The sequence below is a fragment of the Pogoniulus pusillus genome, chromosome Z (genome assembly GCF_015220805.1).
Source record: "Pogoniulus pusillus isolate bPogPus1 chromosome Z, bPogPus1.pri, whole genome shotgun sequence".
In the NCBI taxonomy this organism is placed as follows: Eukaryota; Metazoa; Chordata; class Aves; order Piciformes; family Lybiidae; genus Pogoniulus; species Pogoniulus pusillus.
In genome coordinates, this window is record NC_087309.1 from 50,674,220 (window position 1) to 50,691,660 (window position 17,441).

Below are 17,441 nucleotides of genomic sequence, written 5' to 3' on the forward strand. Positions count from 1 at the left end.
AAGACCTAGAGAGACTCTTACACCTCTAAACAACTTAGCAGAAAATCTGAGTAAAAGAATATCTAAGTGGCAGGCAATCACATGACAGTGTGGAGACACACTGCAAGTTTTTGTAACAGGAAAGTTAAAAATAGCACTTCAGAGTATATACTAAATTCCCAAACTATGGCTGACAAACTTGAGAAAAGGACTGAGAAACAATAAAGAATTCCTTATATCATGTCCAGCTTTTACACGCTAAAGTAGACACAAATACTGCTCTACGGCATTCAAAAAACCTCCACAAAACAGGATGGGAGTAAGCCAGGAAGAGAAAAAAAGGAAGGAATCAACAACACAACAGAAAATGAAAAAAGGGAATAGGGAAAAGGTTTTAGAGACTACAGGATGTGGAGGGGTGGGAGTGGTTTGAACGCAGTTTGATCTCAATCAACAGTAGCTCAAAGGAACCAGACAGCTAACACCGGGTAGAGCGACAGAAGGCTAAGCAGATATAGTTTCACGGCGCGTCTCTGCGTGGCTTGCTTTCACCTTTGCATTTGCTAAACTGAGATCACCACACTCCTTCACCAAGCCTGGCTTCCTCCTCAGAAGGTGTACAGAGTTCAGCAACATATGTCTGAGCCTGTGGATAAGACCCTCAAGGATTTACTAAAACACACCCTTTGGTTTTTCCAGAAAAGATCTTTTTATCCCAAATGTACAAATTCTAGCTGAAACACCCACACTGGCTCGAGGGTTGTGGCAAATTAGGAGTTAAGTTACTGCTGTAAAGCAATTTTATCTCTGTGTTGGGCAGAGACTGAAACTGAGTCATGTGTGCATATTTGGAAACGTCACACCCTCTTGCTGTACTAGACAAAAGAACAAACTAGCTCCTTACCATAAACCTCATGCCTACAGGATGCTTCTGAAAGACCGATCAATCATCCTTTAGTCCCCTACAGGGGGGGCAGAAATCCCCCACAGGAGGCCTCCTGAGATGAACTAGAGCAGCATCGTTGTTTGGCTGGCAGGATTTCACGTACTACAATGAAGACACTCGTTTTCATTGGACTACTCTCTCTCACCTCCAGTCCTTTCACAACAGGTAAGTTCCTTGTTTCTGTATCTATTCCATATCTGAATAAATAATATGGGCTTATTGATAACGTTTTAATGTCCACCTGAAATGGGCTGTACATGCCTTATTACAGAAAACTACAGGAAGTCTCACTTGAGGCATATTTTTATTCCATTTCAGTGACACTTTACTTCACTCCACTCTCCATAAGAACTTTTATTTAAGGGATCTTTCTGTGCTTACTTAAGACATATCTTCTCTCCAGTGTTTCTGTAGTGGTATGATAATGTTAAACCTGTAGAATCTTGTTCTTTCTGCTTAGGAACATTCAACAGAACTATGACTTCACAGATAGTGCTATTAGAAGAAAGCATTCTGAGAACTATTGTGACAAAAATAACCAAAAGATCAAGTAAGCAGCTGTTTTTTTCCCCTCTCACTGGGATTAAAGCTGGTTTTAAGCCAAGCACATTTAAAAAGCTCTTTAAAAATATATACATATATACACACACAAGAGATACATGCATGCACATGCATATGTATCTCTTCTAAACAAAAACAAAATTAACTTTCTGGATTAACCATGCAGAAAATTATTAAAAGGGATGCAGTCTACTAATCATCATCTCAGAAAGTTTCCAGTAGTCATTGATAAACTTATGTAGCGGCAAAAGAGAGACCCTCAGGTTTTATCCTTATTTCAGTTTGCTTCTAAATTCCATTTTCAAAATACATGCTCTAAGCTTAAGTCTTTTAGCAATAAACTCAGCTAAGGAATTTTTTAAGTGACCAAATTCATTACATATCTGTTTTGCAACACATGGTGTTAGGAGTACTTTACACACATTCGTGCTTCATCTGGAAATGTCAGGGTCTCTACAGAGTTCTCTAAGGAACAGGCATTACAGTGTGTCATCATTGGCTTTGCTCATGTACTAATGATGTTTACTACTGAAAATTTGCCTGCTGCATGAGAAGTTTTATTCACTTATCAGTAAATTTGGTCTAGATCAACCAAAGCATTAGCCTTAATGTCTTAAAAGTCACTGCCTTTCCTTTCATTTGAGAAGCTGCAAAGGTCAGGTTTAGTCAGAAGCTGAAGAATAACATTAATTTGATATGAGACAAAAACTTTGTGGGTTGAATTTTCTGATTTGAAAGTTTTGGTCTCAATTAGGCCAGACAACGCTTTTGGCGTCTTCTACCATCATGCTTTTCAGCCATGAAGTGATCAGAATAATACAGCTATTTGCTTTAGAAATTCTGATCAAGCCTACACCAAGGATGCTACTTATATGATGATTTAGCAATATTGCCACTACTGGGAAGAGCCCACTACAGATGATAAACATTACACAAATGTCTGATACTGTTTTTCCCCAAAGACTACTGAAAACATGCTAAAATAGGGAAAGATCAGTTTAATGCTCTATTTTTAAGGTTGGGCATGTGATGAAAGTGAAGATTGTCTCCTTGAGTACATTTGATATGAAAATCCAATGCAATAGGGAACGTCAACAAGCCTTTAAAACATACTTTGCTTTTCACAGGGAGATGTTGACTTTTCTCTATGTCTGAAGGTGAATTATATTGTTAAACCCATGGCTTGGCCTTGTTAACATTTCTAAACCTCTATTTTTTTTTTTTTTTAAAGCTTCAGAACTTTCACTGAATGGTTCTGCAATTAAAACCGTGTCTCTTATCAAGACTTTCCGTGGAATTTCAGCAAGAGACTACGATTACATTCCCCCTTATGCTCTAGAAGGGGAGACAACCACCGTCCACATCAAAGAGCACAAATGCTTTTCAGAAAAGTCAAATTACTCCACTGTAGTAGAAGTGAACAACACCACAGTGGAATACCTGACCAGCTCTTTGAGCACTAAACTAATACCTCTTGTTTACCTCAGTGCTGTTTTATTGGGGATACCATCTAACGCCATCATTTTGTGGATGCTGCTGTTCAGGATCCGGTCTGTCTGCACTGCCATCCTCTACACAAACTTGGCAGTTTCAGATCTGCTCTTCTGCATTGTGCTGCCTTTCAAAATAGTGTACCACATCAATGGGAACAACTGGATTTTTGGGGAAATGATGTGCCGAACCACCACCGCAGTGTTTTATGGCAACATGTACTGCTCCATTCTGCTGCTCACGTGCATCAGTGTTAGCCGCTACGTGGCCATTGTTCATCCCTTCACCTACAAGAGCCTGCCAAAACGTGCCTACGCCATTGTGGTCTGTGCTACTGTGTGGATCATCGTCTTCTTGTACATGCTCCCACTTTGCATAATGCAGCAAAGCTATTATGTGAAACAACTGGGCATTTACACCTGCCACGATGTCCATGACACCTGTGAAAAAGTATCTTCCTTCCAGTTCTACTACTACATTTCTTTGGCCATCTTTGGTTTTTTAATACCTCTTGCAACTATTGTCTTCTGCTATGTGTCAATTATACGAACACTCAAGACTCAGGAATGGTTCTGGTATGTTAAAGTCAGTCTTTTGATCCTTGTCATCTTTGCTATTTGCTTTGTGCCAAGCAATATTATCCTTATTATCCATCACATCAACTATTACTATTACAACACAGATAGCTTGTATTCTTTTTATCTAGTTGCTTTATGCCTCAGCAGCTTAAACAGTTGTCTTGATCCTTTCCTTTATTTTCTGATGTCAAAGATTAGAAGTCAATCCAATATTTATCTAACAATGGTTAAAATATCCAGGGAAAAGTGACATTACTTCTGTATTTATATTAGTGGAATTATAGTTTTGTATACAAACAAATCTCAGGTGCAACAATTAAACTTAAAAAGTGCTAGAAAAGACAGTCTCAGTAAAATTTATTTGCTTCCACACACGAGGAACATCTACAGATATTCCAGCTGTATGGTTTTATGACCTGGAGTACCAGGATTCACGGAAATGACTCCGCACCTCCATTTCCTTCTGAGATTGCTTTCACAGCCATGGAGAGGAAACCAAGTTATCAGTCACCACCAGAAGAGGAATCAGTATCTGAACAGCAGCTGCAGGCCAATTAATGATTTCCAAATACTTCAGATTTGCTCTCAGCCCACAACCACTGCAGGAGCAGTGATGTGTAAATAAGTTTTTGGCCCAGTGGAAACTGAAACAAGTATAAGCACTTTTTATGTGCCTGGGAGCTGCTGAGCTTTGCAGAAGCTTCCTGTCACATAGCCAAGAGAAAATACTACCCTGGATGTTGGAAATAGAGTCCCTACAGGTTCTAGGAGCAGTAAATCAGATAGAGCCAAACACTTTCAAGGAAGCATCTCCTATGAGGCTGCTTAACCAGATTTGCACTGCAGACTTGTTCTTCCACTTCGTCAGCGCCTGTGCTCCTCTATCTCATGAGGATTGCCGAGAGATATCCCTTATCAGCGTGAATCCAGACACGTATTATTCTTGTTCAGTAAGCAAAATGGGGAAGCTGTTTTGTAGTATTCTCTATTTCCACATCCTCACAGGAAATACCTACAGTGTTACAAATGATTGATTGTTCATGGTAATAAAGCAGAAGGTCAACTTGGATGCTCACAGAAACTGAAATGCTACATATGTACTCAATGAGCTCAGTGGTAGGCGTTTGTAACTACAGCATGTAGTAAAACAGGGATGACAAAAATGTTTTACATCCGTTTGATAACAGTGTTGTAAAAACCTTCACTAATAAAATAATTTGCACTGGAAAAAGCCTTCAAGCAATTTGCAGCCTGGTAAGACTCCCCCTTTTCAATTTCTTCTGTCTCCTAGTTTATGTAAGTTTTAATCATGACTTTCCCCTCAATATGCATGAGATCAGACTTTAAAGGTAACTTTTAAATAATCCAGATGTTACACAACTATTGTAAATATAAAACCTAACTGTGAAAAACCGTGTGCCTGTCACACAAACCAAAAACAAAAGAGGAAAAGAGGTAACACAGGAACCATTTCTGAGTTTGTCCTATCTGTTTTTCAGATATCCATAACACATTCTCTTAACACAGAGTTTCTTTTCACTGTGATGTGAATGCATCTCATTTGAAATGGCCTTAAGAACTGTTAGAAACTGAATTTTAAGATAAAAGAAAAAAATATCAGGTTTACATTTTCAATTTCAAACAAGGAGCAAGTAGATGTGATATGAGATTAAGACTTTTAACAAGGATTGGGAGGTTTGGGTGCATACTATTTCTCCACAGCCACCGCAGTTACAGAGTTGTGACAGTAAGCTGGTCAGAATAAGTGAGCCGGTTTGACCCACGTGTTTTTCCAGACACTGAGGAGCACAAGAAGTTCACAGGCAGACCTATTTGATCCTTGTAAATCAAATACTTCTTTTTACTGCAGCTCAGTCTTAAAATATGCTCAATACAATTAAAGGCAAATCTTTATAAATGGGTGTTGTTGAAAGTGGGGAACAGAGAAACTTTAGACAGTTTCACTGATTTGGGGTTTGTGTTGTGTTGTTTGTCGGGAGGGTGCTGTCTTTAAGTATGTAAAAATTGTTGTTAATTTTTAATTATTTTTAAGGAAAGCTCAATCTAAATAATATTTTTGCCCGAAGAATGGTGATGTCCAGCCTAGAGAGTAAGTCAGACTAATGAATCGCTATAAATACTGTACAGTGTCTTGCTTTCTTCCCAAACAGGGACAACACTCCTGTTTGTGGAGATGTTTTAAATAGTTATTAAGAGACTTCAGAAACAAAATTCTTCAGGAGAGAAAGGCCAGGAAGAATCTCTGGGAACATCAGAAATAACTGAATGAAAGTATTTTGAAGAGATTGTGCAGTTTTTGCTCCAAAGCTTGTTTCCTGCCAGCAGAATCACACAGGCTTAGGAGTAGGCAACAGGCTTCCTCCCAGGGAGCACAGTAGCAGCTAGCAAAAGCAAGTCAAAGCAGGGTGCTATATGCAGACACATAGACACCTGGGGACTGTAGATCTCTGCCTCAATGACAGTCCGACTCACTAGGCATATGCTAAGGCTATAGCATGTCCTGGGCCAGTACCATGCAGCCTCCACTGGCATGGACAATTGCTGCAATTATATACCAACCTTGGTCCCTCTGGGACAATAAAGGTAGTCAGTATGCACTAAATCTTGCCCAGCACACATAACAAGAAGGGAAGATTTGCAGGATCCAGAGCTTAGTGAAACCAGCCCTTGCCTGGGAACCCAAGCAAGAAATTGAAATGTGCAAATGCTTTTAGAAAGCTGTGGCAGTGGACTGTGGAAGCAATTGCACAGCTCCTACACAGAGTAGCAAGATAACTGGAAAGATATTTGTACAAGCCAAAGTTCAAGGACTTGCTCCAGTTGGTTATATTGCTTTAGGAATGCATTACATGAATTTTAAGCATCTAGACATTTTAAAGTGCTGTCTTAGTAGCTTTAGCTAATCTTTTGTTCAGTCAGACCCTGCAAGCTGTTAGGCTGATCTTTGTTTATGATTTCCTGAGCTGTGATGCTAACCAGGGCACTGCTTTGGGGGAAGCAGATAGCAATATCCTGCCGAGGTAGGTTTAAATTGAAGGCACATACAAGACAGTCAGCTTCTTGTTACACGATAAAGCCAGAACACAAATACATGCGAAGCTCCACTATGAATACGTAATCACATTTAAGCATCTGAAATTCCTCAAAGTATGTCCCAGAGGTTTCTTAAGGAACTCCAGGAGTTCTTCAGCATGACTGTGCCACCTTCCTGGGAAAAATCTGAATTCCCATTCAAGTTGTAACTGCCTGCCTGACAGTCTGTTAATTAGATCCTTGCAAAAATTCACTGGTGCTCACCTTTTATAGTAACTGCAGCAACCTAGCAGAATTAAAAATAAGTAACATTAATAGTAAGTAGGAACACATACAGATCATGTTTTAGTATTAATAAATTGAGAATTAATTCATTTTGCCAGTCAGAATAAGTTGTAAGGGAAAGTTACTTTTAGCATCAGTTTGTTATTGTCTTGTTTACAATCCCACTGGTACAGCTCATCCAAACATCAGGAAAATAAGACATGGACATACATGTAAGGAAAAAGAATTAGCATTTCACATCTGGAAAAAAAACCACCATGAACAAAACCTCAAACAAAAAAAAAATCAGAACAAAACACCACAAGATTTAAAGCTCTCTAACCTTGCATTTCTGTGTTTTGGCATGGTGCAGAACATCCTGATAATGCCTTGCATTTACTGGTCTCACATCTTGTAGCTTGGCTGTGGGCAATAGCAGGGTTTCCAGAGTTTTCTTAGGATTTCCTTGATCAATTGCTTCATTAATGTGGCCAATTGCAATGATTCCTGTGAAATGGAAAAGTGAAAGATGTAGTTATCGGAGAAAGATGCAAGTTATCAAATATCAGGTACAAGCAGTAACGTGAAGAACAGAAAGATCAGTAACAAGAAGCAGAGGCAGCGACAGCAGCGGATTTATGATTATTTTCGCTCAGATATTCTTGTGAAGCTAATAAGTTGAAGCTTTTCTTTCTGTCATAGCTATGCATTAATCTACTTAAACCTTTTCATTAAAATACTTACTAAGAAAAATGAAAACAAACTTCCCTACTTCTAGGGTGAGAGTATCTAAGTGAAACCTAAGGAAAGGCTGGGTGTCACACCTCAATATGCTGATCTACACGTTGGCCCACAGTGCTGAAAGACTAGTTTTCAAGTGATTTCAGACCAGACTACATGAAACCCTGATTTGGTCAAACATACTCACAGACTTTCCAACTAATCTTTACATACCAAGTTGCTCTCATTTCTTTACATTTCAGCTTAATCTGATAATGTTAACCTTAAGATAAATCATTTAGTTGTTCAGACCAGTGCCACTCAGGATTTCAAGTTGGCAAGGAACATGGCCCAGTCTATTTAATAAAGCTTCTTTTTTTTTTTCCCCCCAAACTAGTCTCAACATTAAAAAAAAAATATTTCCTTTTACTCCTGAACAGAGATGAATCATGGCCTCAGAATACTTTCTTCCTAAAGCCACTCCTGAAAGGCATCACTCAAGAGATTCCTCATCACTTCTGAGGCATAGCAGACCACTTCTGACCTGGTCTCTCTCAGTCCCAGCATAGCCCAGCTAGTGGGAGTCACAGATCCATGCCCTCATAATACTCTGTGAATGAATAGTTTTTCTGGGGTGCTGCCAAAGAGAGAGTGTCAGTGTCACTGAAACAAAGTGCAGCTATTTTAGTACTGAAGACCAACTCTCCTAGTGCAAGACCACTCCTAATGATTGCAGAGATTCAGACAAAAAAGTGATGTTGGGAAAATTAACTGCTCAGCAGCCTACTCGGCCAGAGTGCACACATTTTGAGTAAGCCATAAGGATCCACAGCAACAACTTGTCTAGATCCGGGAAGTGACAGTCCAGTCAGCTTTAGCATTTCTGTAATATAAAGCTTCTCTTTCCAGTATAAAACCACATGACACTGATGGCAGTGTGGGAAGGGCACACACCATGCATCACTGTCACCCTGGAAAGAGTTTGTCTTGCAAATGCTCTCAGATTATAGGCCAGACTGCTTCCCCAAGGGCAAGCAGTCTGAAAGCTGCCCTCACCTTTCCATGCTCCAGCAAACTGGGCATAACTTGATGTCCTCAGATTTCAGCGTGGGAAAAAAAACAAAAGCTTACTTCTATAACCAGTGGAGAAACTTGGTCCTTAAGCATTTCTGAAGCCCAGATGATCAGTTATCCCATTTAATGTAACACCATCCTTGAGGGGCAATGCAACTACATTCAGCTTAAAAAGTGAGCTCTACGTCCTCTTATGTTAGAAAAAGTGGGCATAAGAAGCTGCTCTCGGATAGAAAGACAAATTATCTAAACAGAGAGCAGTACAGGTAATTGCACTGAAAAACTTCTGGGCAACTCCCTTCTGAAAAACAAGGATTTGGAAATCACTGACGATTACAAAACTTCCACAGTACTTTGCCTATAATTTCTTCTCCTCTCTTCCAGTATGCTCTTTGCTTAACACTTCTGCAAAATCCCAAAAGCAAGACCATTTCATGAAATACTGAAAGGTATTGCACACTGGCAAGTGGGCAGAACCAAGGCATTTCTGCAGAACACAGGCACCCTACAATGTCTTTCAGCCAACCACAATATAGCCAGGAGTACTTCAAGGACTTTTAAAGACCAATGGGCATTCACAGTCATTTAATGTGCTTCTCTCTCAAAGGATGCCTACAGAAGGCCATTCAGCACAGAAGTCTGTGTACCAAAAACCAGAGTATCACCTCTGCAGGCAGCGTAGAGGGAGAATTACTTACTTTCATTTTCGTCTTGAATTTGTATATTAACCATGTCAATGCAGTTCTGGATATCATTCCAGCTTAAATAGTCTTGGCCTTGAGATGAAGCCTCTGACTTAATAGACAATAGTGTATCAGCATAACTATAAGAAGATATAAAATACGTAAGTGTATTTCATACACAAGATAAACTGCCATAAAGAATTAGTGAGACACATTATCAGTTATGCAGTACCTTTGTGGGTGGTTTTTTTTTGTTTGTTTGTTTGGATTTTTTTCAGTGAATTAATTTCAGATACTCATCTCTTGCCAGAAATGGTAGAGACACATAAGCTGCGTTGCTGGTACACATGCATTTCAGTAACTGAAAAAATTGCCCTGTACTCAAAGCGCTCTTCTTGGAAATGTGGGGTGATGGTAATACACACATGGGACATGGTGCCACGGATGAATTTGGATAGCCTGTGCTCAGCTAAGTCAAATACCAGAATTTCTGCCCTAGCATCAGGTAGCAGCACCTCCTGCTACCTCCATGCTCCCTCCACAGGTAGGATGATAGGCCATATGCAGAGGAATGGAATGAAAAATTGCATTGTTCTCCCACAACTCATGGTCCTCCAAGGACAGGGTCTGTACCCTGCATCTACTCTTAAAAGGACCACAGAACAAGAAGAAGTGGAAACCTTCACAGTAAACTCACATCTAAGCTAAAGAATTTTCAGATTCCTGGATCAAGCATAGAACTGCCACAATATGTCAAATCAAATGTCTGTATTCTATTTCCAACAGAAGCCTGAGCAATTAATGGTGCCAGGAAAAAAATACAGAAGAGAACCATAATTTCCTGCTCTAATTTACCCTATCAGCATTCTACAGCCTCTGTTTAAGAGGTTCCCAAGTTGGTGGCTATGTGTCACTTTAATAGTGGCAAACGTGTCCTATGCTCCGTTCATTTACCCACTCTTGATACTACTATTTAAGTGTTTTGTGAGATTGCAATTCCTTAAATGTATTTTAACCTTATGCTTGATAGCATCCAAGTTTTACTTACTCCAATTCTCATAAGAAAATAAGAACCTGAGTTAGGAGAGGAGCTAGTAACGTTTATTATTGTCCACAGCACACACCCCTATTTAATATTTCTCCAAACATTTCTCTTCTTGGAAACACATCCCAAACAAATTCATTGATTCTGGTAGAGAGCCATTGATCACCATCTCTCTCATTAAAATTTTACTCATTCCACTGTATTCTTTCTGGGATTTTGCACCAAAGCTTGCTGCAATATTCAATGTAGAGCTGCCAGTAACACCATATCAAAGCCCTATTTTATTCTCTGCTCCAATGCGCACAATGCCGGGGGAAGTATAGGTTGGATGTTAGGAGGAAGTTCTTCACAGAGAGAGTGATTTACCATTGGAATGGGCTGCCCAGGGAGGTGGTGGAGTCACCGTCCCTGGATGTGTTGAAGAAAAGCCTGGATGAGGCACTTAGTGCCATGGTCTAGATGACTGGCTAGGGCTGGGTGCTAGGTTGGACTGGATAATCTTGGAGGTCTCTTCCAACCTCGTTGATTCTTTGATCTTCTGAACAATCGCAGCATGGTAGGTGTTAGAAAGGGCCTAAAAGCCCTGCTAAAGCAGGTTCATTTAGAACATGCAGCACAGGAATGCACTGAGGGGGGTTTTGAAAGTCTCCAGAGATGGAAACTCCACAACCTCTCTGGGCAGCCAATTTCAATGCTCTGTCACTCACACAGTGTATTTTTTTTCCCTTTTATTTTCCCTTGAGTATTCCTAGTGTTTCATTTGTACAGACTGGCAGGTTAACCTAAAGATCTTGTCACAGAAGCACCATCCCAAAATGCTACACTTGTGAACACTTTGGAATACATTTCTGTGTATTTGCAACATTGCTTCTCTTGCCCACAAGCGACACCTCATATCAACAAAGGCCATGTGGCAGATAATTTTACTCTCCTAGTGAAAAGGGTGGCCTCTTACTCCTATTCTGACTGTCCTTCCAGCTCTGAGACACCTAGCAAGGGCCTCTCTCAGATTCATGTCCCCTGTGAGGCTGGTGAAGAACTTCAGCTGCTGCTGTCTCTTTTGCCTAGTAATGCCTTCCAGCAGCACATGGAGGCTTCCACCACCTGTAACCATAGGCTAGTGCTCATGCCTCTGATCTCCACTCCACACTGGTGGCTCAGGATCCCACAGAAATCATAGTGTTGCTTATTACTTTTTGCAGATACACAAAAAAGCGCAGAGGTAGCAGTGGCACATAGCTGTGACAAGTCAGGCACATAGTGGTGCAAACAGCTGGCAGCTGAGCAAAGGCTGTAATTTAGTGCTGAACATGCATATGTGCCACAGAGTTGTACTCAGCTTTTTAGCAAGCAGGGCTGATCTACTTTTTGAAGTCTTTGCAGTTTTCAAGCAAAAAAATAAAAGCTATTAGCCGTGGCTTGAGGGACCTCCTTGACCTAAAGGCATTACACATTACCTCAGTCCAAAGATCATCTTCAGAATTGCAGAGAGGTTACTGATTAACAGTTTTCAGCTACAGTTGCTCAAGTTTTAGTGCCTGCAAAAATTCTCCTCAGATCTTGAAGTTTACTTTCTGCAAATATTTCCCCTGAACCTCACATATCCTCTGTCCTTAAACATCTGAGGTTGCCTGATTGCTTGTACTCCTAGGTAATATTTTGGGTACGCAGCTAGTAAGGCAATCGTCACATTGTCCCTTTTACAGCACAAGTTTATCTCTTTTTCAACTTCATTGCCACAATACAGGACAGCCCACCTAGAAAAATGCCTACATATCCTTTTGCAGAGGTTGCCAAGTCTCATCCAGACAAGACAAAACGAACTTTTACCGTTGAAAGTTTTCCTCTTCCAGATTATTGAAGCCAATGCATGGGTTTCTGAGATGGTTCTTTACTGTTAGGATGTCCTTGTTTTCCAAGGCCTGGTTTAGCAATACAACAGCTGACAACATTTCTACTGCAATAGACAGTTCATCATGTGCCAGGTAGTTCTGTAGGACAATAATGTAACTGGAGTCAGGAAGCTAAACAAGCAGTGTAACAAAGTTTGAGTTACACAGTCTAGATGCCACCTAGGAAATGGACTTGATTTAAACATCTTGGCAAATACGCTAGTCACAAGCATGCTGGATTAACATAACACCGGTGGTAGAGCTTAGTGGGTTTGTTACACACCCCTTCAGCCTTTCCTTCTTTTACTCCATAACCCCAACCATTCCGGTCTTACACTCATATTAGGGGACTACTTTTCTACACAATGTATGAAAGAGAGTTAGTACTCATTAAGAGCATGCAACAATTTAAAAAATGTCAGTTGATTTGTTGCAACACAAGAGCTCAGACAGAGCAAAGTGTGTTAAGAAATAAACTCTGTAACTGTGTATAACCCATTCAACCAAAGCCATTCATGCAATACGTAACACCATGGCAAGAGAATTAAGTTTGGTTTTACACAGCAACGAGCTACGGCTGTGCTCTTTCGTGGTTTGACTATGTAACATCAATGAGCAGGTTGTAAGCTTTTTCACTCTTACCACAGCATTCTGTTGTTGGAGGTTGAACAGTTCAATCTGATAGACAGCAGCAGCAAATGAGTGAACAACAGGCAGCTGTGCCTCCGGTTTCATCAGTGCAACCAGTGTTTTACTAGGATCACAGTTACGAATTGCAGTATTGATATTGTCAACTGCTATAAGTTCTAGAGAACAGCAGGGAAAAACATATTTGTGTGAGATTCTTCAAGACAACTGCTGAACGATGCATTCAAAGGTATGCAGCAAATAATTGACTGAAGGAATTTAAATTTTCTGGACTTTTAGATATTAGAGGCTGTTTAATGTTGAAGGTAAACAAGGAGCTGACCTCATCCTAACACAGAAAGACCTCACATTTCTCCTTGGTATGCTCGTGGCACATATTGCTGGGTACATGAGCTACAGTGCCTCAGTCTTCCTTCACTCCAAATGCTCCTTCCCTTCTGTGCCATGCTTTCATTCCCCAGCCAGCTGATTTAGGTCCTGCTGAGAGCTGAAACAAGCTTTTCTGCAACACCAATGACATTTTTATTGTCCATTTCAGGAGACTTGGTAGAAATCAGCTAAGTATGTTGGGCAGTTGGGATTTTCAGTGGCTCGTCTGATGAAAAACCATATGCTATGGCTTCTAGGACTTCCTCTGCATGCCATCACCTGTTCATTTGTCTTGCAGCCTGGAAGATCAGTCCTCACAAGTACTACCATCTAGAAATGATCCCCTTCTCTATAGATCAAATTTCAAATTAAACAGGCCACCACACAGGAAGTATGAGTACCTTTTTCAATATGTGAATACCTCCACCCATTTCACTTGCTGGACTGACTTCAGTAGATATTTGAACCCTGTCAGAGAAACCAAAAATTTCCTGCTCGGGCAGCCACGGTAACCTTACAACACCCTTAGCTTAGTCACAGCCACTGTATTTTCACACTGGGGGAGCCAAGTCTGAAGAAATCCAGGCAAGATGCACCCAGCGATGTGTTGTACTGCTCTGGTCTTGCACAAAGGGAAGCAATCTTGAAGGTTAGAGTGTAAGTGGCAGAGTAAAGAACAACAATTTATGTAATTGTCATTTCCATCAGCAAAATAACCACTGTCTCCTCCACCCTGTGTTATGGCTTTGCTGTATGCTATTATTCAGGGAATGTTTTTAGTCATCACTGACAGCTCAAGTCTGTACAAGACTGCTGGCACAGCAGATACTATCCACAGTTCATGTATGCAGTGACACTCAGATCTTATTAAAAAACATGAAGACTTTTAAAACCTAAACCAGGGCTGTCTACATAAGCCCCTTGCCTCATTTCCATTGCTCTGAAGCATGGTCGTGTGAGTCCATGTTGTTCTTGAAAGCTCTCTGTTGACTGTTCCCAAGGTCAGAATAAGGAAAGGCTCTAAAAGCTATGTCATGCATAGTTTTTTAGACAAAAGAGCAAAGAGAAAGAGTCAGAGTCCACAAATGGGCTAGACTAGCTGTGTAGTCAATAACCACACTACTGATTTGTAATTTCGGAACTGAGCATGCAGTTTGCAAAATGCATTACACTGTTCACGTTCCAATAACAAACCCCACTATTTTCCTGTTTCAAATGAAGCAGAAATAAGTTGCTCCCCAGATCACTGTAACTGCTTTGCATGCATAACAGTTTCCCTCCTTGTTTCCTTTACCAAGGAGCAACACTTTCTCTAAAAACACTGCTCACCATACCTAACCAGTCTAAAAGAGGATAACGTTTGAGGTAGTGAGTCAAACTTGCAGCTTAAGCTGACCCTGCAGTACACCTTGTATATTGCAGTACAAAAGCAATCAGCCTGGATTTACAGCATTGAAAATAATGCCAGAGACAAAACAGCCACTAAGCCATGCCCAGATGTAGCACAAAAATGGCAGTAGTTTAACCAAAGCTGAACTTCTAGCAAAGAAGTTTCCAGCCAAAAGCAGCAGTACATGCACTGCAAATTTAGATCCCCCTTAACTGTATTTTTTCCACATACTGTAACTTGTGTCTTGGAACGTTTATAGTAGGCTATGACCAAGCTGGATGTAGATGTGTGTTTAAAAGAAAGAATAGCTTTCCTCTGTGATGTGATGTTGGGTCTGGCCAGCCTGACTTAGGGTAGGGTGTCCCTGCCCATGGCAGGGTGGTTGGAACTAGATGATCCTTGTAGTACCTTCAAATCCTGATTATATGATTGCAAAATATTCTTTCATGGGATCACTCTATAGGGATGGCCATCACTACCATGTGAGGATTAATATGGCACTAATAAATAAGTATTTGTTCAAGCCATCAAGTCATGCATTGTCTTCAGTTTTAGGCAGTGTGCTTCCCAGTGGCTCAAATTACTCAAAGGAGAAAAAGGATTAGCAACATAAGGTGAAAGCATTTCCAATGCAGCATAGGTTGATGACTTGACAATCATGACACTGAGAACAGTCACAAAAATAAAATGCAGCATACGAGGTTTCCACTTGAGGAACCTTGTTTATGTGCAAAAAATGGGGATTCAGTTAATCAGCTTAACGCAATTAAACAGCAAGAGTGAAAAATGAGTATTAAAACAGTTACTCACTAAGCTTGTGAGCCTCAGCTTCCACATTGGCAACACTAACTTCTCTCTGTATTTCACTTTTGTCGAGCATATTTGGAACCCCTGCTATCTAATAGATCAGAAAAACAGATTTAATTATGCTTTTAAGTTTGATGGGAAATAAGGGATAAAACCCCTTGACAGGACACTGAGATTTGATTGTACTATCCACTGTGCATCAAATATAATGTCACAGTGAACACAGCATTAATCTTGTCCTGTGATTTTAATCTTACTCAAAATTATTTTCTCCTCTGAACTTGATTGACTCTTGCATTTGCTGTTAATGATTCAATATTGCCTTTTGTTGTACTAGAATTATGACTTATTTTCTAAAGAAAGCAGAGTAATAGGGGTTGCATACTGAATCTCAGATTTTAGTCTTCTATCTTGGTTAGTAGCTACTTATAAAGGCATCATGCTCTTTAGAGCAAAAGCCCTTTGGCTTTGATTTTGGTGTCAATTCATAGCAAATCTGTTATTCTAAAACTTTTGTAAAACTGTTTCAGAAGTGATGTTGAAGGTGGAGTAAAATCAATTTCTCTCTGGATTAAAATCAACTAAAAAAAAGAGTTTAAAAAAATGCAATCTAATGCATAGTACCTGTTCCATTCAATTACCTGCATTTTCTGTTCTTTAGATTCACACAATTGCAATAGGTACCATGAGGAATTTTGTGGCAGAACTTCAAGCAGGCTTAGAGCAGGACGGTTCAAACCTGCCATCAGTGCCACTTCATCTTGCCGGTCAATAGCCTCATTCACTTGGACTAAAGCTATGTGAACTGAAATGAAAACAATGCTTATAAACAGCAAATACACTTTTGAGGAGGGAAAAAAAAATCCATTGCTGTCAGCGTCTCATTTTTGGTAAAAGTCAGCTAGAATGGCAATCATTCTCCAGCAGAGGATTATCTGTATCAAGACCAGTCCTGAAAAAGGACTCTCTGGCTCTGTACAGCCCCATGTGGGAGCAGTTCAAACACAGTGAGCTGTAAGTTTATGAATGAATGTCAGCTATATATAGAAGGGGGTCAAAATTTCCAGCATTCTGCACATAAAAGAAACTCAAACATAAGGAAACAGAGCAGGCAATAAATGATTTGATTCTGAACTGAGGAGTCCTTACAGCAAAAAACACAAACACAGACATCAGCCCCCTCCCAAGATAAGCAGAGAAGGAGCAGCAAGAAAACACTGTTGTGGACAGATATTCACTAATTATGCATGTTTTATAAGTTTCCATAGAAATATTTTGTTTGTTCATGAGGATATAAGTCACATTCAGCAGGAAACCAGGAGATCACATTAAGTGCACACTTCCATAAGGATCCATAATGGCTTACTGTTTATCTTATTGATATTGCCTTGAATCTCAGCTTGTGTCAGCAGCTCTTCATAGACGTCTCTCTCTTCTTCAGAGATTGTTCCGTTCTAAGAAAACAAAATTGTTGACAGTATACACAATAACTGCAGAATGAAAAGCTGTTAGCAGAGAGGTTAAATTTGCATGAGCTGAAATATTTGCTGAATGTGTTTGTAAAGGAATTTGTTGACCACACAACTGGAGAAATTAGCACTTGGCAGTGGCTATGCAATATTTAAAGCACTTTCTGATTCCCATAAAATAGCCATGCAAACATAGCAGAGCATTTTTCAACTATGGAAAGCATTCGTTCTCATGTGAAAAAAAAACAAACACACCAAACAAAAAAAACACAAACTAAATGATTTCACATTAAAGATCTGTGACAGAGGTTATCCTAAAAAATGGCATAATTCTTTTTGCAACTTCTGTAATACAAATTTTGTTGGGTTTTTTTTTTCCTAAAGCAGCTGATACAAGAAAACCATTTTTTGTTTTCAGTGTTTCAGTATTTTATGCTTTCAAAGTTAAGCTACATCATGCTCATATTAATC

General features: G+C 39.9%; 2 protein-coding genes across 2 annotated transcripts in view; one reads left to right on the forward strand and one right to left on the reverse strand.

Annotated features, from left to right (window-relative positions):
• IQGAP2 (IQ motif containing GTPase activating protein 2) overlaps positions 1-17,441 on the reverse strand; it is a 144,925-nt gene that overhangs the window by 35,125 nt on the left and 92,359 nt on the right. The window contains exons 9-15 of the mRNA XM_064176455.1: positions 16,868-16,955; positions 16,143-16,306; positions 15,505-15,592; positions 12,930-13,093; positions 12,226-12,386; positions 9,366-9,490; positions 7,217-7,380 (exon numbers count right to left, since the gene is read on the reverse strand). Coding sequence (XP_064032525.1) covers positions 7,217-7,380; positions 9,366-9,490; positions 12,226-12,386; positions 12,930-13,093; positions 15,505-15,592; positions 16,143-16,306; positions 16,868-16,955 — 954 coding nt within the window. The remainder of the gene's footprint in view (positions 1-7,216; positions 7,381-9,365; positions 9,491-12,225; positions 12,387-12,929; positions 13,094-15,504; positions 15,593-16,142; positions 16,307-16,867; positions 16,956-17,441) is intronic.
• On the forward strand, positions 902-4,789 carry LOC135193028 (proteinase-activated receptor 3-like). Its single transcript, XM_064176454.1, has 2 exons — positions 902-1,090; positions 2,718-4,789. The coding sequence occupies exons 1-2, from the start codon at positions 1,033-1,035 to the stop codon at positions 3,803-3,805; spliced, it is 1,146 nt and encodes a 381-aa protein (XP_064032524.1). The 5' UTR covers positions 902-1,032; the 3' UTR covers positions 3,806-4,789.

Excerpts from the sequence above, each read along its gene's own strand:
- LOC135193028 (XM_064176454.1), top strand. The coding sequence starts at position 1,033 with ATGAAGACACTCGTTTTCATTGGACTACTCTCTCTCACCTCCAGTCCT. Across the intron at positions 1,091-2,717 it reads CTCCAGTCCTTTCACAACAG|CTTCAGAACTTTCACTGAAT; the intron begins GTAAGTTCCTTG and ends TTTTTTTTAAAG.